The sequence below is a fragment of the Jatropha curcas genome, chromosome 9 (genome assembly GCF_041381405.1).
Source record: "Jatropha curcas cultivar XTBG-Jc1 chromosome 9, XTBG_Jcur_1.0, whole genome shotgun sequence".
Classification (NCBI taxonomy): Eukaryota; Viridiplantae; Streptophyta; class Magnoliopsida; order Malpighiales; family Euphorbiaceae; genus Jatropha; species Jatropha curcas.
Genome location: NC_143159.1, coordinates 7,593,271 through 7,615,368, shown reverse-complemented (window position 1 = coordinate 7,615,368; position 22,098 = coordinate 7,593,271). Strand labels below are relative to the sequence as shown.

The 22,098-nt window shown below is 32.2% G+C and overlaps 2 protein-coding genes and 1 non-coding gene across 4 annotated transcripts; all 3 read right to left on the bottom strand.

The window, feature by feature from the left end:
• Window positions 1-1,982: 1,982 nt before the first annotated feature.
• Window positions 1,983-2,143, bottom strand: LOC149493544 (U1 spliceosomal RNA). Its single transcript, XR_016322763.1, has one exon. It is a non-coding gene; the product is annotated as a U1 spliceosomal RNA (small nuclear RNA).
• Window positions 2,144-2,638: 495 nt separating this feature from the next.
• On the bottom strand, window positions 2,639-4,585 carry LOC149493543 (2-oxoglutarate-dependent dioxygenase 19-like). The gene is made up of 3 exons (XM_089725937.1): window positions 4,382-4,585; window positions 3,434-3,657; window positions 2,639-3,227 (listed from the first exon to the last, which is right to left on the bottom strand). The coding sequence occupies exons 1-3, from the start codon at window positions 4,583-4,585 to the stop codon at window positions 2,639-2,641; spliced, it is 1,017 nt and encodes a 338-aa protein (XP_089582063.1).
• A 12,478-nt stretch (window positions 4,586-17,063) lies between these two features.
• On the bottom strand, window positions 17,064-19,197 carry LOC149493542 (2-oxoglutarate-dependent dioxygenase 19-like). Of its 2 annotated transcripts, none has more exons than XM_089725620.1 (4): window positions 18,926-19,197; window positions 18,597-18,817; window positions 18,025-18,370; window positions 17,064-17,489 (listed from the first exon to the last, which is right to left on the bottom strand). In XM_089725620.1, exons 1-4 carry the CDS (start codon window positions 19,130-19,132, stop codon window positions 17,247-17,249), a joined length of 1,017 nt encoding a protein of 338 aa, XP_089581746.1. In that variant the 5' UTR covers window positions 19,133-19,197; the 3' UTR covers window positions 17,064-17,246. The 2 variants fall into 2 exon arrangements, with proteins under 2 accessions (XP_089581746.1, XP_089581747.1); XM_089725621.1 differs by having other exon boundaries at window positions 18,025-18,355; window positions 18,926-19,196.
• Between the last annotated feature and the right edge of the window lie 2,901 nt (window positions 19,198-22,098).

Here is a 22,098-nt window from a genome sequence, read left to right as displayed (position 1 = left end):
CTCTAAGACTCTAAATTCTCAAATTGATTATATGAAAGGAAACAAAATAAATAGAAAGTTCAAGATTTTCTTATGGTTCAGTTAATCGAGAAACAAAACGACAAATAATAAAAACAAAATCAAACATTCAATATAATTGACCAATCAAGAATGTACTTCAAATCCGAACCTGAGCAAATCGATTTCAAAGCTCTATTGTCCATCATCGTTAGGCCTCCATAACCATAATCGAAAGAACAAATAGAAGGCAAAGAAACCATTCTCGAATCCTTCAATAGGAATCCATAGATCAAAGGCTTTCTCATAAGGTAGCAAAAGCAATTACTATCATTGGAATTGAAAGCTTTAGAGAAGGCGTCGCTCGTCCCTGCATTCCAGTGGCGACGGTGGCGGAATTGAAAATAATAGCGGTAAAGCAGTAGTGAGAAGGAGAGTCGTCATGTTATTTACTTCTATTGAGACATAACCAAGGCAATGACAGAAAGCAATGAGCTTGTTGGTATATTCTGGTGGTGACAATGGCAACACCGGTGATGGTTCTAGCGATGTAATAGTAGCGATGATTTTGACTTGAGTTTCAAAAAGCGTCTCTGCGCATCCTTGAAGAAGAGGAAATAACATAAAATAAAAAGGGTATTTTTCGATTAATTATAAATTCTCTCTCTTTTCACCCTTCATTATTTACTCGACAAACAGAAAAATTGAAGAAAACTGATGGAAAGATTGAAATTTTTGACAGAACGAAAATATTGAAACTTGAAAAAGTATTTCTAGAAAGCAGGGACAAATTAGTTGTATTTTATAATAATGTAATCGTAATTTTCCTTTTTATTTATTTAGTTGTTATAGAATTAAAAAAAATATTTAGTATAAATTATCTTAAATTTTGAGATCTCATTGTTAATTTCATATCAAGCACAGAAGAAATGTTTTGATTTTAGGGATTTCTTTTTTAATTTTAGAGAGAGAATCTTAAATTAGAAATGTCATAATTTATTGGTCTGTTAGTAAAAATTAGTTATTTTGGCGGTTATTAATTGTTTTAATAGCTTTTCATAAAACGTTAAAAGTTAAAAGTTATATGAGTTAACTTTTTATAAAATGCTTCTTTAACTTTTAAAAGCTATTTCACGCGCTATGCACCGAACACTATAAAGATAACATTTAGCATTTAAAAAATATTTAAAAAGTTATTGTCAAATACAACCATCAACAATTTTTAGGTAACAAATAAGGAAAAATTATAATTTTGTTCCTATATTGCCGTGATAATACAATATTGTTTTTATATTTTTAAAAATACACAGTTAGTCTCTCTTTTGCATCCGTTTAACTAATCTCGGAAAAAAGAAAAAATTAAAACTCATTTATTTTGATATAATACAATGATAAAATAGTAAGTTTCCAAAAATAAAATAATATATAGGAAGAAACGAAAACAAAGGACATGGAAAAAGTCAATTTTTTAGAATGGATCAAGAGGCCTGGTTCAGAAGCTCTTCGGCCCATTTAAATGACTTTGGCCCAAGACAGTAAAACCCAATTCACAGTAAGTATTTTAGCATTGAGATTGGACTAAAATTAGTAACTCGCCCATTTTGTTCTGCAAACTAATTGATTCATACTAGAAATTTAACCCATTGAATTATTTTGTTCTTTCGTTTAAATCATTCTTACTTTTAATTATGAATTAAAGAAAAAAGAAAATGTCCTCCATTAAAATCAATTATATTATATATATATATATATATATATATATACACACACACATATCAAATAAGATTTAAATAAACTACTTTGTATTTCACAAAATTTATACAAATCCATAATGTCAACTTGTTGACAAATAATGTAGAAAGGGTTAACTATTAGCCTTAGGCCCATAAGAAAAAGGCCACTAATATTATAGACGATACAAGCCCATGTAAGAAAAAGCCATCAGTAAAATAAGGCAAAACGAAAAGTTTCGATATATAAATTGGCAAGGGGCCGCGCGAACGCAGAACCCCGCTGCCACAAATTATGACGTAGGCTCTCCCTCTTGGGGAGACCTTAGACAAGCACCCCTCCAAAGTGCAATGGAGGTCACTGATCTAGGCCATGGTCCTTCTTGATCTACCATTGACCCCGTCCAGGTAAGTATGTTATGTTGAAGATTTTAGCCTCTAGTTATAGTACTCGGCCATATTTTTCAACAGCATACATTTAGATGTGGGGTTTCACGCAGTTTTTGAAAAACGAAAGAACTTATCTGCTGCCGGCTGCCGACCGCCAACCAGTTTCCATTGTCCTATCAGATCCTGTTATTTTTAACTTCGTTTTTAAGGTTGATCATCTACGCTTACAACTTCAGACTGTACCAGGCAACTTTTTTTTTTTGATAAATTTTGGCTCCTTTGTTGAATTAATTAAAAGCTCCTTATATAAACTTGACTTGGTACTATCCATCACATGAAAGTAACCTTATTATAATCATATACTAATAATTTTCTATAGAGATAATGCCAATTTTTTCGAGCTTATCGTATAATGATTAATTATTCATCACCGTTCGGCATGCATTACAACCATAATTAGTCAAATTTTTCTGCAAAATGAATAATCTAGCACTTAATACATGTATTAATTAAAAGACTAATTAATTATGGTTTTGAAGCCTAAGTTGTTCAAGGCACGATTGTACTTCGATCACACCATGACCGTTAGCTTCCAAAGAATCCTTGTAAGTCATGCCACGGTAAGCCGGAGGATGAAACCCATCGACAAACTCTGTTGCCGGAGCCACAAATGTGTCTAGATCAGGTCCGTGGAGTGTTGCCAATGAGATTCTTCTAAGCTTGTTCTTTTCCACCACAACATGATGAAGGTGGCTCTTGTACTTCCCATTGGTCAAAATCTCAAGGTGATCACCAAGTTGAATGAGAAAGGCATTACGAGGAATATACACGTTGATCCATTTCCCATTATGGGATAGAACTTGAAGGCCGCCATTAACGTCTTGAATGAGAGAAACAATGAAACCAGGGTCTGTATGAGAAGGAATTCCTGTGGAACCTTTTGATTGGAAATTTGGTGGATAGAGATTCATGGCAGCTACATCGAAACCTGATTCGAGTTTCAAAGCTTTTTCTATGTAGCTTTCTTCAAAGCCTAAGATTTTCGATATTGCTCTTGCTAACCCTATTTTTACATCTTGGAATCTCTTAAAATATTCTTCTAAAGCCTCTCTGTATCAAATATAAATAACAAATTATATTAATGTGTTCATACTGTGCATATTTTAAGAGATAAGTGCTCTGTATTATATATTAATATTAATTCAAATGAAAAAATAAATAGATAGTTAAATTAGTAGAAATGAACTGCATTTCCAAGTAAATTTTTTTCTAACAAAATTAAGAGTTTTAAACTTAAATTGCTATTAATTCGATACCTGAAGCCAAGTGGTTTATTAGGGCAATATAACTCTGGATGTGCAATCACCTTTAGATACTCCCTATTTTCCCCACTATGAGAATTTTGATCCCACATAATCTTATTGTTGGTAGTTCTTTTTTGATGCTCTCTCTTTTCTTCCTCCTTTGTTAGTTCAAAGAAATCAGCAATCCCCTTCAGTGTACCTTCAATCACACTATCTGGAATACCATGATTTACCAACTGCAAATACATAATCTCATAATCAAATCACCAATTAATTTAACTTGATCGTAACATAATAAAAGAATTACTTGATAGTTTTGACTTAAATATAAATTAAATAAAATTTGATCCACATGAATGCAAATTTATGAGATAGTTAGGCTCTCACTGCGATGATCCACATGAATGCAAATTACCATGTGGCATGCTATACAGACAAGACAACTTATAACATATATAATATAATATATCTTAAATATATAGTATGTATGATGATTTGTTAATCATCGCATGCAGGAATGAAATTAGACTTAAAAGATAGGTGGAGGACGAAGGCAAAAATAAGAAAAAAATTGGAACAAATACAAACATTTTTAATTTTTTAAGTTTCATAATTATATTATCAAAAATATTTCTATGTGAGTTATAATGATATATAAATGACAAAAAAAAAAAAAAAATACGAAGAAAAAATGCAAGAAATTTAGAGTATGTAATAAGTAAAATTTCAAAACTAGGAGGGGCTAAATACATGTATATTTAAAAATATACATTAAATTAGTATGTAGAATTAAAATTTTCAAAAATTATTGGGCTCAATTTAATAAAAAATGAAATATAGATAAAAGTTATAGGGATGAAAAAAAAAGTTGAAACAACTTGGGAAAGAATAGTATGTTAATCCAACTAAGTTCACAAAAAGAACTTTTTGTGATTCGACAAAAAGTTAATTTGTATTTACATAGAAAAACCCGTATTCATCACACGCTTTGCTGAGGTGCTGGAGAACTTTAGACCGTTGATCAGGATCATCATGGAAAAGATTGAGGTAATCAATGGTGGGGATTTCATCATCCACAGCCAAAATGGGTTTGGAGTTGGAGAAATGGGCAGAACTGCTCAAGCTATTGGATTGGTAAACCTCTTGAACAAGTGCTTGAGCCATCGATGTGATTAATTTGTTAATTAAGCGAAAGATAGAAACTTGTGAAATGGCTCAATCTGCGTGCATGGCTCTGCCTCTCCGTCTTTATATAGGCAGTTTTTTGAGGAGCCCTTTCAGACTTTCAGTACATATTAATTTATTTTAAACTAAGAATATAAGAGTAATTAATTATCTAGTCCTAAATTTTTATCAAAATTATTAATACATCCTTATTCTTTTGCAAAATTTCATTTTGTTCCTGAAGTTTAATCACATGAAACTATTTAGTCACTTCATCCAGAAAGTATTTTAAGAGACTAAATTATAATTCTATAATAAATGTGAGGAACTCAATAGTAATATTATAAAATATTACAGAATATTTAATTCTAAAAAAATAATCATAAGTATAAATATATAACCTGTTGGATTATTCAAATCGGTGATCCTCCATTTTTATGCATTTTATCCCTACCCTTTTAAGTTGATGGATCGGAGCACATAAATTGAAGTGAAACAATAAATTAATATATATATATATATATATATATATATATATATATATATATATATATATATATATATATATTTCGTAGCAGGTCTTTAACAACCAACGATTATTGCATGTGAATGTGATGCAATGAATTTATATTTAAGAGGTGTTGGTGACATTGCTACAGAGTTCAGACAACTTGAAACCTATTTCTGCCGGCAGAGAAAAATAATTTAATCCCACTGTGCATTTTTATTTTAAAGAGAGGTAATAGTTAATTCAAAGTCGTTACATTAATATTTTTATTAATGATCGCCAGCAAAAACTGTCTACGTTTTGAATAGATAAAAGATTAGGGATAGGAACATAAAATGAAGGAGAGGTTCACACTTACCTAGAAGAAAGCCAATTAATCTCCATCTGAAAATATAATTTTAATTTTTATATTCAAAAAATTAGTATTCCAAATTGGAAGTTGGTTATGTTAGATTTCTGATTTTACATGTACCTCGTTGATCAATATGTAAACTTGATTTTCACTGGCTCCCGTTATTGTTAATTTTCCATATCTCTAAATTTCCTTGTTGCTCAACCAATTTCTTCACCTTCAACCTCCCAAATTTCCTTTATATGTTTGCACCTTAACGACAAAAAAAAACACGATTAATCAAATTCTATCGGTCTAACGCATAGTGATTATTTATCGAAGGATGATGCTCGTTATCAAATTTTCCCTCAAACCGTTGAAATTATTAGATGTAAATGATGGTAAATGAATCAATAAAAGATTAAAAATATTAATTTTATCTATTTGATCCTTGCACATTTTTATTTTATATTTTTTTCGCCTCCTCTCAAACAAGGAGAGGCTATTTATTTATTTATTTGTTTTGTTTCTTTCTTTCTTTGATGAATTTTATTTGTCTTATTCTTGTCTTACCTACCTAAAAAGAGATCTAACTTCGATGAAAGTGGAAATTAGCTAAAAATATATTAAGAATGCAGGAAAAAACAAAGACTCAAAACGTGGTCAATTTCATTAATTACATTATGGTTCAATTTCATATTATACGTAGGTTGTGGCAATTTATTATCAATTTCTTTACTAATTATATATGTTATTATTAATTTTCTAACAAGGATTCCAGAGAATATATCCTACAACATAATATATTAGAAGGGCACCACGCTGTACAAGTTAACAAACAATTTGAAATTTATTACAATTCATGCATATTATTTTCATCATAAATATTTAATTAATAATGTCAAGTCGATGGGTTGTTTGGATTCTTTAAAGATGTTTATGCAGCCAACATATTGGACTATGAATATTCTATTTATTAAATTATAAACTTTTTCAGAATATTTTGTTTTGATGTCTGTAGAAAAAATTTTTTATGATCGAGCATTTGAAACACTAAAATTTTGTTAATCAAGTGTTTGTGGCTCGCTGAAATATCCACATAGACATCTAAGGTCCACAAATAATTTGTAACTAAATTGGATTCATTTAAGTAATTGATTGTAGAAATTTTTTTTTTTTTTTTGAGTTTAGAATTAATTTAGATCTGAAAATTTTGACAGATAAGTAATTTAGGATTTTAGATCCATTTCTATTCTATGCAGCAAAATGACATTATTATTATATCTTTTATTATTTATAAATGATGTAATTATAAATTTAGCGTCTCATTTTTTTAAAATTTTTTATTTTATTTGTCTGAATGAAATATTTTGTAATTAAATGTCTATGTTGTTATCCTTATTGTTGATATAGGCAGCCGAAAATCTATTAGACGCAACCAATTAAAATTTGTTTAGTTGACTAAAATTGGGTGGGTTGATAAACATCACATAGCATACCATGCAAATGAATGACGTATTGAGATTATCTATATGCCCTTGATCTCTCTCCTCTCTCCTTCTTCCCACCAGTTCTTAATTCAATTCAATTCAACCTCGTGTAAGAAAATCTATGTAATATATAAAAATTGAGTAGTTCGCATTATATGAAAGTCAAGTGTAAAGTCTTTAAGATTATCACATGTGAGGGGGAACATTAGGGATTAATTATTAAAAATTAAAAAACTAAAAATAAAAACAGTAGGGACCAACGATTAAATTTTGTCTGCAATTAATTATCACAACGTTTTCTACAAAATCAATCAAACTAGATCTTTAAGTTTCCTACTGTAGGGACCAATAGTAATATATACTTATAACTTTTTATTTTTTTTGAATAAATATTGGGTATTTCATTACTCCATTAAAAGTTGATCAACAATAGAAGGAGGGGGAACAGACTCCCAAACTCCAAGGCCTGACAAGGAATGTGACCCAGTTTCCAGCAAATGAGCAACCGCATTCGCAGACCTATACACAAAACGGCATTCAACATTGCCAATTTCATTAATTAAAAGTTTGCAATCCGAAATAACTAAACCAAATGACGAATCATCATTCTCAATAGACGAATTAATGGCATTAACAACCATTAATGCATCTGATTCCACAATGATATAGCTCCATGCCTTAGCCTTTATCCAACTTAAAGCCTCACGAACTGAGAGTGCTTCTGCATGCAAGGCATCAAATCTCCCATGCAAAAGTATTGTATTTGCAGCTATAAGCCCACCAAAACTGTTTCGGCACACCAACCCAACACCCGCTGCATTATCGCCTGGCAAAACAGAAGCATCCACATTTATTTTCATAAATCCTGCAGGTGGACTTGACCAAGCTCTGTCAGCCAGGTTGCCAACACCAAGTCGCGGTGGTCTGGCACGATGGCTGCGCCCCTCGTTCAGAACACGTCCTGCCATCTGCACAACACCAGACAGACTAACAAATTGGAATTTCCACACCTTCTTGTTCCTTGCCGACCACAAAGCCCATAGGATCATAAATATTTCTTCTGCCGCCTGCAATGAGGAACATTGAAAAATAGTTTCCAACCAAGCTCTCCAAGAACTAACTCGAGGAAATTGCCAACCAACACTCGTTAGCATCCAAACTGATCTGGCAAATGAACACTGCACAAATAAATGCAACAAAGATTCCTCACAAGCATGACACATAGGGCACATAATTTCAACATCGACTCTCCTTTTCCGTAGCAACTGTAGACAGGGGACAACCTCTCGAATCAACCGCCAACCAAAATTCAGAATCTTTGGAGGAACATAACACCTCCACAGTTTCTTCCACAAACGGATTGAATCTGTAGCCATCCCTACCCTTGGCGCTTGTAACTTCCGATATGCACTTTTCACTGAATACCGCCCTTTTCTCTCAAATTTCCAGCAGTACTTATCATCTACCTGTGCATTGGGCAGTATAATTGAAAGAATCTCTGATCTATCTCGTTCATTAAACAATCTTTCCAATAAAGGAGCATTCTATCTTCCATTCACAAGCAAATCAGACACTTTATAACAGTTGGAACCCATCTGCCTAGGTGAAGTCACAAAGGAATTACTAGCATTAGGTAACCATGGCTCATCCCAAATTAAAGTCGAAGCTCCATTACCAATCCGCCTATACGTACCCAATTTAATCAAATCACGAGTCTCCCAAATACTTCTCCATAGATAACTAGGATTAGAAGGCGAAGAAGCATAAAAAAAATTAGAGGTTGGAAAATACCTTGATTTCAAGACCCGAGTCATCAAAGCATTTGGTCTTGAGATAATATTCCAACCTTGCTTCCCCAATAAGGCAACATTGAACTCGCGTAGCCTTTTAAAACCCATTCCACCAAACCCTTTTGGATATGCCATACGCTCCCAAGCCAACCAATGAATACTTTTGCTATTAGCACCTCCAGATTCCCACCAGAATTTATTCATAATGCTCTCAATTTCATAACACAATGTCTTGGGCAATAAAAACAGGCTCATAATATATGAAGGCATAGCTTGCAAAACCGTCTTCAACAAAATCTCCTTGCCTGCCCTAGAAAGCATTCCAGTCTTCCAAGAGCTAACCTTCCTCCAAACTCTGTCTTTCAGATAGCCAAATACCTCTCTCTTTTTTCATCCAATATGCGACGGGAGCCCCAAATAACACCCTAAAGAGTCCTTTTCCTCAACTCCTAAGGTGTTACAAATTAAGTTTCGCTTATCAGCCGGAGTGTTTGCACTAAACATGATGGACGACTTTTGTAGGCTTATCTCTTGGCCGAAGCTTGTTCATAAGCCAGTAATAAAATTTTCAAGGTCCTGGCCTCTAATTCCTCAGCCCTAAAAAATACCAAACTATCATCGGCGAAAAAGAGATGAGAGATTACTGGTCCTCCCCTCGAAATCTGACTCCCATGTAACGAACCCAATGAATTATGCATTTGAATCAGTTTAGATAGACCTTCTGCACAAAGAATGAAAATATAGGGAGAGAGTGGATCCCCTTGCCTAAGTCCCCTTGTAGGAACAATAGGCCCAATTTGTTTACCATTCTGCAAAATCCAATATGAGACCATCGACAAACACCGATATATCAAATCAACCCACACAGGAGAAAATCCAAAATTGCACAAGATGTCCCGGACAAAGGACCACTCCATCCTATCATATGCTTTGCGGATGTCCATTTTTAAAGCAGCCGAAAACTCCTTTCCCTGAGTTCGACAATTAAAACTGTGAATTGCCTCAAAAGCCAAAATACAATTGTCCTGAATGCTTCTACAAGGAACAAATGCACTCTGACTTTCAGAGATTAATTTAGGTAGAAGTTTCTTCAATCTATTGGCAAGCATCTTTGTCATCACCTTAAACATAACATTACAAAGTGCAATCGGACGCAAATCTCCCATAACTTTCGAATCCGACTTCTTTGGAATAAGCACTATGGCAGTTTCATTTAATGAAGCAGGAAACTCTCCAGAACGTAAAAAATTAAGACAAGCTGCTGTTATGTCAGGGCCAACAACGTCCCAATATTGCTGATAAAACCCCGGGTTAAACCCATCAAGTCCACGTGACTTATCCGGTTTCATAGAAAAAACCGCACACTTCACTTCCTCGGCTGAATATGGTTGTAACAGCATATTATTATCTTCCAAAGTGAGTAAAAAAGGAATGCAATCCAGAACCACTTTTGAGTTACAAGATTTTGCCCAAAATAAATCATTGAAGTAATTGAGCATTACCTGTTCAAGATTAGTCCCCCAGTTCTGCCATTCACCATTGATATCTTGTAATTGCACAATCTGGTTTTTTTTCCTTCTAGCAGTAGCCGAGTTATGGAAAAAACGAGTATTCCTGTCACCCTCCTCCAACCAAAACAACTTGGCTCTTTGTTTCCAGTACACTTCCTGTTGATGAAGAAGCTCATGGTAACGGTGCCTAGCCTGCTTAAAACGATCCACATCAGCCTGATGGCGAGAGCCACGTAACACAGAAATGGTTTTAAAGAAACTGCCAAATCATTTTTAAACTTCTGCTTGAACTCCCTTCCCCAATTCGAGAGGATCCTGGCGCAAGCTTCCAACCGTTTAGTAACACCCAAGTGGCTAAAATTAGTCCAACACTGCATAATTAAATCACGGCAAGCAACTTCTGTAACATCCCTTCCCGGTCCACCCGTTAAACCCGAATGAACCGAGCTGAGAAGCTACAATCTGGTTGAACCTATGTCCTGTCATGCGGATATCATACTGTATGCAAAATATGAATATAAACACTCCTAATTACACTCTAAACTTCCAACATCTCCAAAGAATCATCATAACACAATAACACTTTATATATATATTTTCATAATTGTATAAATCCTCAATAGCATTTAATATCTAGCAATTAATTTCATCAGAATCTATATCAAGTTTTCATGACCTAATCATACCAACTATAGTAAACTATTTCATCTTCAATCATTTCATAAGTATTATTCTTATCTCCAACTACTTACACCAAAATAATTACATGTTTCACTTATATTTACAATCACATAAGCTCTAACAATATAATAATTATACATGCCATAAATCTTAATACATGCCATAATTCTTAATACAACTCTCAATCTACTATGACTAAAATAGTCACTTCTGCTTTGATAGTACTCTTCAAGTCTTCAAGTAGCAACCACGATCTTCAACCTGCGCGTGATAAGAATCGACGCGCTGAGTATAAAACTCAGTGGTGCTCATAATTCACATACTAAACAAAGTGCGATGGCAACTAACTTAAAATACCAATTTCATAAAGCATTGATACTCATAGAATCAGTAAATTTCAACATGAATGTCTCTTTGTAGCAACGAATAAACTTCTAACTCATAAACATAATTAATCTACTTATCTCATAACTCCTTTACATGAACCTTAAATTACACATTATGATACTATCATGGTCTTCCCTGCTGTTCATTGTGTTGTATGAATGAAATCAATAAACATGTATGATTACATAGCAGTATATGTTCATTGTCTTACTTGCTATTCATTATGCTGTATGACTTATGCACTTTTAATCACATCATATAAGTTATGATTAATAACATTTCATGACTGTATGGCTCCTTAAGAATTAAATAGATAAACTTGTAAGCATATATAACATGATACTTTCATGATCTTACCTGATGTTCTTTATGCTGTATGAACTCTGCAACTTTGATTAAACTCAGTGAATATCACAATGAATGAAGAAACATATAAGCACATACATATGGGGAAATAAATACACATTTACTCACATATGGAATGTAAGCACACATATCATGATACTTTCATGTTTAACTTGATGATCTTTCTTGCTGTTTAGTATACTGTATGATTATGCAATTTGTAGTCAATATAACTGTATAGCTCCATAAGGTTATAGTGAAACCGAAGTGATAAGAAAAACTGTATAAAACTAGATGAAACTGTATGCTTGGCTGCTATGGCCTGTATAATCATATCCACTCAACGGCCTGTAGCCGGAGTAACAAACTGTATAGGGCGCAGATCTGCTATTCTATGTCACGACATAGCCTTATCTACATGGTTTCTACCTAACCTCAATGGAACATATTAATGGAATGACAATAGATAAAACAAAAGCCAAGTAACTGTGTCATAATTTGCATGCTTGTGTCATGTTATTTTCACACCATTTGCATGCTTGCATTTTGTGTTTATACATGTGTTCATGATGTCTTTTTGCTTTAAAATGGTTGAAAACATACAAGTTGAGAAAAGGAATACAATTCATAACTTCATACACCATTTCACATTATTTCACAATTGCATAGAATACAATTACAAGTTGTGTTTACCTCATTTCACATCATTTGCATGCTTGCATGTTGTTTTGATACATGTTCTCATGTTGTATTTTGGTGTTAAAATGATTGGAGGCATATAAGTGAAGCAAAGGAATACAATTGCATTGAAAATGAAATCCAAAAGTGCAGAAAAACACAAGTCGCGAGCGCGCTTTGCCAAGTCGCGAGCGCGTAAAGCACCAGATGAGAGACAGTGAGTTATCGGGCACAAGTCGCGAGCGCGTACTTGAAAGTCGCGAGCGCGTAGAGTGCAAAAGGAGAGACAGTGAGTTCCCAGGCCAAATTCGCGAGCGCGCGGTGAAGGTCGCGAGCGCTTACAGGCCAAGGGCCAAGTCGCGAGCGCGCACTTGCAAGTCGCGAGCGCGAGAAGGGCCAAATGAGAGGCAATAAGGTTGCGAGCACAAGTCGCGAGCGCGTACTTGAAAGTCGCGAGCGCGAGATGTGCCAAATAAGAGTCAGAGAGTTTCAGGTGAGAGTCGCGAGCGCGTAATTCAAATTCGCGAGCGCGAGAAGTGCAACGCGAACTCTTCATGCAATTCGCGCGCGCGCGTCGCGTCTTCCAGCCTGCACAGTCTGTACTCTTTTGATCATATCTCTCAATATACAACTCCAATTTGAATGATTCAAAAACCCATGTAAAGCTAACACATAGAGGAACAAATAACTCTTCTGTGACACTTCCTAATTCCATCATGAAATGGGGTCAAAATCAAGATGAAGTTACTGGTCAAATTTCCAGCAAGCCCTGTTTCAACATAAACTCAATATTTACTTCATTTATTCAATACCTCCCCTGTTTTCTCACCATTACCAGTCCTCCCACTCAACATGAAGCAATATTGTCTCATTAGCAATACACCACACAATTTCTCATGCAAAGAAAATGGTAAATGAAAAGAGCTATCACACCTTCGCTTAACAAGCTTGAAATCTTCTTCTTAGCTTCCTTTTTCTTCTACCTTTAAGCTCACCTCTCCTATACATGAGAATTCTTATGAACCATCTAAAAAAAATATCACCAAATGATTCAAGTATGAAATTCAAGAAGGTTTACTTACTTGGATAGAATAGAAGTTGAATTAATGCTTAACTCCCATTAAAATCTTCACCACCATTAAACGTGATGGAGAAAGGAAAGTGGAAGAGGAAAGTAGAGGAAGAAGATGAAGATAAGGATGAAGAAATGATAAATGAAATGGAATCCACGGGTAGTCTCTAGAATGTCATTGATTTTTATATGAAAATTACCAAATGGTACCTCAAGTGTCAAAATGGTACAACTTAATACCTCAACTTTATACTTTAGTGAAATCAAGTCTTAATCCTTATACTTTGATCTTTTTGTTTCCTTCAAGTAAGTCCACTTCTTTTCCTTATTTCAATTACATCCCATTCTAGCCCACTCTAGAATCTAATGGATCGAACCGGGTTTTGGATCAGCCCGACTCGACTCTAAGCAACGACTCGATTCAATAGAAAAATGGGACGTTACAACTTCCCTGCACCAGCTATTTTCAAAACGAAAACGTAAAGCCTGCCCCCGTGGAACAAAGCAACGAATTTCCAAAGAAATTGGAAGATGATCAGAAGAAGTAATTTGAAGAACCGAACCTGTAGCTTGGGGAAACCGAAGTCGCCAGTCATGATTAGTTAGAATTCTATCTAACTTCTCCTCCACAAAAGCATCACTACCCCTCCCATGCTCCCAAGTAAAAGCATACCCAGATACATGGAAATCAAACAAACAGGCCTCATGCACCGCAGACCGAAACCCATTAATCAAACTAATGGCTGGCGTACGACCACCTCACTTCTCATAAGCTGCCAATACATCATTAAAATCCCCCAATACCACCCACAGTAAATCACTATGAGAAGCCAAAGCACATAACACATTCCATCCTTCAGTTATTTTTTTTTTATATTTTAACATTTTCCACTCAATTATATTTTAACATTTTCCCTCTCTCAATTAGACCAACGGTAATATATACTTAATTTCTTATTACAATGACACAAAAACAAATTAAAAAAACACTCCATTTTTATTAGTAATAAAAATAACTTAGTTGATTAGCTTGGTGAATGGAGTAGTCTTATATATCAGGAGTTAGGTTGCACGAACACAGAACACGAGATACAGGAATGTACGGATATGATAATTTTTAAAATATAGGATATCAATATGCTTAGGACACAGTATACTAAATAAGTCAAATAAATAAACAATAATTTAAAATAAATTATAAAAATAAAATAAAAAAATTTATTTCTCATTTCAATGTCACAAAAAAATATTAAAAAAAAAAACTTCATTTTTATTGGTAATAAAAAAAAACCTTGATTGATTAATTTGGTGTATGGAGCAATCTCATATACTAGAAGCTAAGTTGCACGAACACGGGACACGAGATACGTGAACATACAATATACGATAACTTTTAAAAAGTAGGATATCTATATGCCTATGACACAGTATATTAAATAAGTGATACATTAATATTTTAAATAAATAAACAGTCATCTAAAATAAATTATAAACATAAAATAATCAAAAAAATTGATTTCTAATTTCAATGATAAAAAATAAATTAAAAAAAATACTTCATTTTTTTGGTAATAAAAAAAAACCTCGGTTGATTAGCTTAATATATGAAATAGTCTCATATACCAGAAGTTAGGTTGCACGAACACGGGACACGAGATACATAAACGTATGGATACAATAATTTTTAAAAAATAGGATATCCATATGTTTATGACACTCTATACTAAATAAGTAATACATTAATATTTCAAATAAACAAACTATCATTTATAATGAATTATAAACATGAAATAAAATAGAAATTTTAATTTCTTATTTTAATGGCAAAAAATAAATTAAAAAAAAACCATTTCATTTTTTATTGGTAATAAAAAAAAACTATAGAAATAGTCTCATATACCAGGAGTTAGGTTGCATGAACACAAAACACGAGATATAGAAATGTATGGATACGAAAATTATAAACATAAACTAAAAAAACTTAATTTCTTATTTAAATGACACAAAATCAAATTAAAAAAAAACATTTTATTTCTTATTAGTAATAAAAAAATCGGTTGATTAGCTTGGTTTATTGAGCTTTTTCATATACCAGGAGCTAAGTTCCACGAATACGAGGCACGAGATACAAGAACATATGGATACAATAATTTTTAGGTAGGATATTCATATGCTTTGGATATACTACACTAAATAAGTAATATATTAATATTTCAAATAAATAAACAATCATTTATAAAAAATTATAAACATAAAATAAAAAAAACTTAATTTCTTGTTTCAATGACATAAAGCCAAATTTAAAAAAAAAAACACTTCATTTTTATTGGTAATAAAAAAAAAATCTTGGTTGATTAATTTTGTGTATGAAATAGTCTCATATATCAAGAGTTAGGTTACACGAACACAGAACACGGGACACAAGAACGTACGGATATGACAACTTTTAAAAAATATGACATGCACACGCATATATACACTAAACTAAATAAATAAAACATTAATATTTCAAATAAATAAACAATCATTTATAATAAATAAAAAAAATTTAATTTCTTATTTCAATGATAAAAAACAAATAAAAAAAAAACACTTCATTTTTTATTGGTAATAAAAAAAATCTTGGTTGATCAGTTTGATGTATAGAGTAGTTTCATATACCGAGAGCTAGGTGGCATGGATACGAGACACGAAATACAGGAACATACAAGATACGACAATTTTTAAAAAAGGTAAGGCATCCATATGTTTAAAACACGGTACACTAAAAAAGTAATACATTAATATTTCAAATAAATAAACAATCATTTATAATAAATCATAAACATAAAATAAAAAATACTTAATTTCTTTTTTCAATGACACAAAAATAAATTAAAAACAAGTTAAAAAAAACAGTTCATTTTTTATTGATAATAAAAAAAAAAACTTTGGTTGACTAGCTTGGTGTATGAACTAATCTCATATACCAGGAGCTGGGTTGCATGAACACAAGGTACGAGATACGGGAACGTACGAATACGACAATTTATCATTTTATTGAATGATGTTATAAAAGATTATTTCATCTTTTAATATTGCACCGCGCATCGTGCAGGTTCTAATACTAATATATTAAATAAAAAGAAAAACAAAAAAATATGTTGGTTTTGCTCGTCAAGGATGAATGATCTCATGCCACTATGTCATTGTTTGCATCTGATTTTGGCAGTTCGAAGGTTGGGTCCATTGGCATATCGGTGCAATCTAGACGTCTATGTTGCTAATTCGACGAGCCATAAAGATTTGAAACACTTAGATTGAAAAAATTTTAATGATTCAAATACTTAATTTTGAAAATTTTCTATTTAGAAATCAAAATAGAAAATTTTTAAAAATTTTGGACACTAAATTTATGATTAATCTAAAAAGATAAAAAGTTCAACTTCCTTTTTTTATCCTCTGACAAATACAAGTTAAATTCAAACCCATTAAAAAGTGGTAGTTACAATTTACACATATAAATTAAAGGATTTAAGGGTGGAGATTTGAAGCAACCGGAAGACATCAACCTTAAAAATGAAATCAATGTGGTTTGACCATTTTTTATTTTTTATTTTCTAATTCGATTTAATTTAATTATGCGTATTTAATTCGAATCCTCGCACCTTTATTCCGCCAAGAAGGAAAGGAAGAGCACAAAATCTTTATTCATGACCACTACTTTTATTTATTGAAAAGCACACAGACAGTACATGTCCAAACATATAAATACCTACGTAGTACAATATTGCTAATACTAGAAACGACGAAGCATTTTTATTTGTCTATAATAAACATTTATGAACGCTTCATTGATTCATATTATTTTATTTATTTATTTAATTAACTAAATACGAACTTGTGGCATGTTGGAGTGTACATCAATTAGGTGATACCCATTGGCTTGCAGAGATTGAGTGTAGGTCATCCCACGGTAGGCCGGTGGGTGAGACTCATCCACAAACTCAGGTGCTGGCCCCATGAATGTGTCTAGAGATGGTCCATGAATTGTAGCCATTGATATTCTTTTTCTCTCATTGTCCTGAGCCAATTTATGAATTGGACTCTTGTATTTCCCATTTGTTAATATCTGCATAAACACATGTAATCATAATTATGGGTAAAAAATAAATTAGAAAAACTAATTTTTTTAATTCAGCAAATGTAATTTACTATTTAATTCAATTTTCAAAAGGAAGAACAAATAAACTTATTAATTTGGTAAAAACTCTAAATAATAATTTATCTTTTTTTTTTTTAAAAAATAGATGAATTAGAAATATATATGCAGATAATAGATTAATTTTTTATTATTAGACTTGAGATATATTCCTCTATATTTCAAATTTGAGTTCTTAGAAAAAAAGGAATTAATATTATTAAAATCTGAATAACATTATTATTAAAAAAATAATATGTTAAGTATGTTGTATAAATGCTATTAAAGTTGGTAGATACTTGTCCCTGTTATAATTATTTTCCTATGGATCAAAACACTTATTTTACCGAAATTGGTATTTTATTACTTGAGTTGCTCTTTGTAGGTAAAGCCGATATAAAATTATCAGTTAAAATAAAGCTAATTTATCATAATACATGGTTAAATTGCGTAATTGTATTTGTACCTCAAAATGATCTCCGAGGAGAACAAGAATGGCATGAGGAGGAATTTTAGCCTTGACCCAGTTGCCAGTAGTGGTTAAAACATCAAGACTAATGGGAGCAGTTTCAATAAGCGAAACGAAAAAACCAGAATCGCTATGAGCCGGTACTCCGTAGGAACCTTTGAGTTCGAACCAAGGTGGGTATACTCCCAACACTGCTACATCAAACCCTGACTCCAACTTCAGTGCCTTCTCAAGGTAACAATCCTCCATTCCCAAAATCTTCGAAAATGCCCTTGCCAATCCACATTTTATTTTTCTAAATCTTTTCACATATTCCCCAAATGCTTCGCTGCCAAGGACAAAGCTAGAAATTTATAATTTTTTATTAAAGAGACAAGTGATTAAAGTCATAGAACAAAAAAAACTCTTCGGGTCCTATATTCGAACCCTCAAATCATTGTTTTGTTCTTTTATATGTCGCCAGCGGCGGATCTACTTTAGAAAAAGAAGGAAATTGATCAAAGATGAATAAACATCAATATAGATAAAAATATCATCAATTGGCTAATAATAAAATAATTAATAATTACCTGAAGTCAGCTGGTTTTGTTGGACAATGAAACTGAGGGTGTGTGACCACCCTCAGACATTCTCTGTTTTCACCATTAGTGGTGAAAAGGCACCTTCTAATCTTATCCGTTGGATCCGTTGTCTGATACTCCTTTCTTTCTTCTTCAGTCAGATCATAAAAATCAGAAATTCCTTTGAGTGCATCTTCAATTATTTTATCTGGTAAGTCATGATTTACCAACTACAGAAACATAGAAAAACAAACAACTCAGGAGAAGTATTTAAAATGGTAAATTAATTTCCTATTTCGAAAAGAACATATATACACATTTCTTATGAATTTACACACATTGAAGCAGGCATACTCCTTCAATGCTTTGTCGAGGTCTATGAGGGTTTTAGACCTTGTTTCAGGATCTTCAGAGCAAAGCATAGAGTAATCGAAGGTGGGGATTTCATCATTTGCTCTTGGATTAATGGAGTCCACGGGGTTAATAATAGAGATGTTATTGAGCTCAAAATGGTTCTGGGTAACAAGTGAAGCTGTTTCTGCCATTTCGATTTTTAGAAGGAAGAAGAGACAAGATTTTTATGTCATGCGTGGATATTACCACTACATACCATTGCATTATATAGACACGAAGTGTAGACTGTAGGCTATTAAAATTTTTATATTATTAAGAACGTGACTTTTAAATCTAAAAATATGGAATTATCATGTCTACAGTGACAAATATACAATGAGAATAGTGGAGGCAACTGCTGCCACTGATTATTTACGTCTTAGTATATGATTAATTTTAAATTTAATTCATTCCACTAATTTTTTTTAACTATAAGTATCCTAAATATTTGTGTAATGATAAGAATTTCCTAGGAAAAAAAAATGGGTGCGTAAGTTTGTCTCAACTAAACATTAAAATCTTATTTTTTGTAAAATTTCGGTAATCAAATGTTCTCGTAAAAGAAATTTCTAAGGACAAATTGTGTAATGTTAATTAGGAAAAAAAAAAAAAATCTAGAATAAAAAAAAAGAATCACCAGTCTACATTTCAGTGATTCTGTCGCTGGACAATCGCTTTCTATACGTTATGGTGATTCTGTTGTTGTGCAGTCACTTTCTCGCAAAATTGCATTTCAAGCTATATATATATTATATTGTAGGGTTCAATATATGCAGTGAGCCATAACTAATAATTCAATAATATAAACATTAATCTTAGTAATGCAGAAGGTTATCTAGCCTTTGCTGGTTGCTACAACTCATGACAAGTCTAAAAAAAATCCAAACAGCAAGTAATAATTAGAAAAGCCCTAATCCCTTCTATTCTTTCTTTTGCATATAATTTATTCCGCAATATTAATTTTTTTAGTAATTGTTAAATATTTTATTAATACTTAATTGTTAGCTATTAACTTTTAGCTTATATAGTTATTAAATTAGAAGTGTTCGGTAAAAATAATTATTTCATTATCTTTTTTAAAATCTGAAAACAATACAGGTCAGATAGAAAAAAATCCGTTTTGAAAAAGATCATCAATTCTCTTCTTTAGGTTCAAAAAAAATATGGACGATAAAAAAATTGTCATTCCAACTCATTGCATTGATGTGTTATATTGATAAAAAAAAAAAAAAAGAATGGAAGAACCAATTAAATCCCAAAAAGGTTTACTTGATAAAAATACTAAAAAAACACCCCGTTCCAAACAGGCTATTAATTACGAAATAGTTAGAAGTATCTCCATTTTAACAAAAAAAAAAAAAAATTTATTAGTTCGGTCAAGATGAGCCGTTGGATCAGGTTCGAGTAAGTTAAGCTCGATTTTTATTTGGAATAAATCTTTATACTTTTAGGAACCAGGAAGTAACCCTTTAGGCCATAAAATGTACAGGTCTTTTTTCCTTGATGCACTTCCCCAAAATCGGAATTGTATTCTTCCCCAAAACATATTTTTCTTGGTAATTCATGCATGTCCCTCCCGTAACTGCTTTTTCTTTTTTTTTTTTTTTTTTTTTAAGATTTATTTCGATTTAAATAAGTATTGCATTCTTGTGATGCACTCAATAATTTCTTCATACGCAAACTCTAAGAAAACCACAAGGCATTATTTATTTATTTTGGTTACAACTGTTGGCTCAAGGGTCAATTTCTAATCTCGGATTTTGATGATTAATACAAAACAAATAAATTTAAATTATGTTATTTGTGCTAATATTATTTTATGCAGAATTACTATGGAAAGAAATCGTACAAGGCAAGTCCTACATTGAGTGAGAAGATATTCAAAGACCCTAGTGGTTAGGTTTTTAGAATACTTTGTAGGATAGAGAGAAAATCCATATATGAGCACATAAATTAATTTTTCTCTCAACAAAAATATTTTTCAGAAAATTAGATTCTTCAAAATAATTTCTTTCGTAAAAATATTTTATTTTCGAAAATATTCTTTAAAATCAAAATAATTTAATTTCCTAAAACTAAAGAGATTACGTCTCCAATGTTTTTGGTAATAAATCATACTCTTTACTTTTCGAAAATATCATTTGAAAAATCTAAGAGTACTTCAATTTATTCTCTTATCTTAAGATGAAGGGAGAAATCTTTTCGTTTTTAGTAAGAGCATCTTATTCGAAAATATTTTCCAAATAATGCTGCCGAAAATCTTTTTGTTTAAAGGAAAGCAAAATCGTGTTTTATTCTCTTACCAAAAAGGATAAAATAAATTGGTAACAAAGATTTTCGTATCTTCTAAATAAGGAAAGAAGATATTCTGATTTCAAATGAAATATTCACTTTCCAAAAGCAAGAGACACGATGCTCTCTATAAATAGGAGCTTTCACGTCTTGAACTATGGTGAAGTAAGAGTTTTGGTTTTAAGAGCATTCTCTCATTGATCAAATTCTTATCTCTCAAAACTTACTCTCTACCCCCCATTTTTCTTTTCATCTTTACACTTAACGTTTTTATCTTTAAAGAGAAAAGAATTTTTACAGCTACTTTTGAAAAATGGTTATGTGTTCTAAACGATTTTCTAATCTGATAAACTGTTTTTCCTGTGCTTATATGTGCATTTCTTTCTGTCTATTTAGATTCTGTAATCTACAGTAGACAGGCTTTTATTTGATAAACATTTGTGTGTAATAGCTTAGGTTAGAAGCTATTGTGAAAGAGGTTATCAAGCGACCTTCTCCTTGTGTGAGATTTTAATGTCTTGAATTGAGTTTCTGTACTCTGCCAAAAACAGAAAGGGTTGAGGTTAACTAGAACCTTTGAAAAATCTAGTGGGATAAAAGGGTAGATCTAGGTGTTGATCTATTGCCTTATACTGTTGGTTTGTCTCTTACCCTTGAAAAGAGATAACATAGTTGAGGATCTCAAGATGCGTCTTGAGGAGTGGATGTAGGCGAGTTAGTGCCGAACCACTATAAATCACTGTGTTGATCTTTTAATTTTTGAAGTTTGCTTGATACTGCTTTTATTACACTTCTGTTTATATTTTAGAAATGCTAAAGTTGAAAA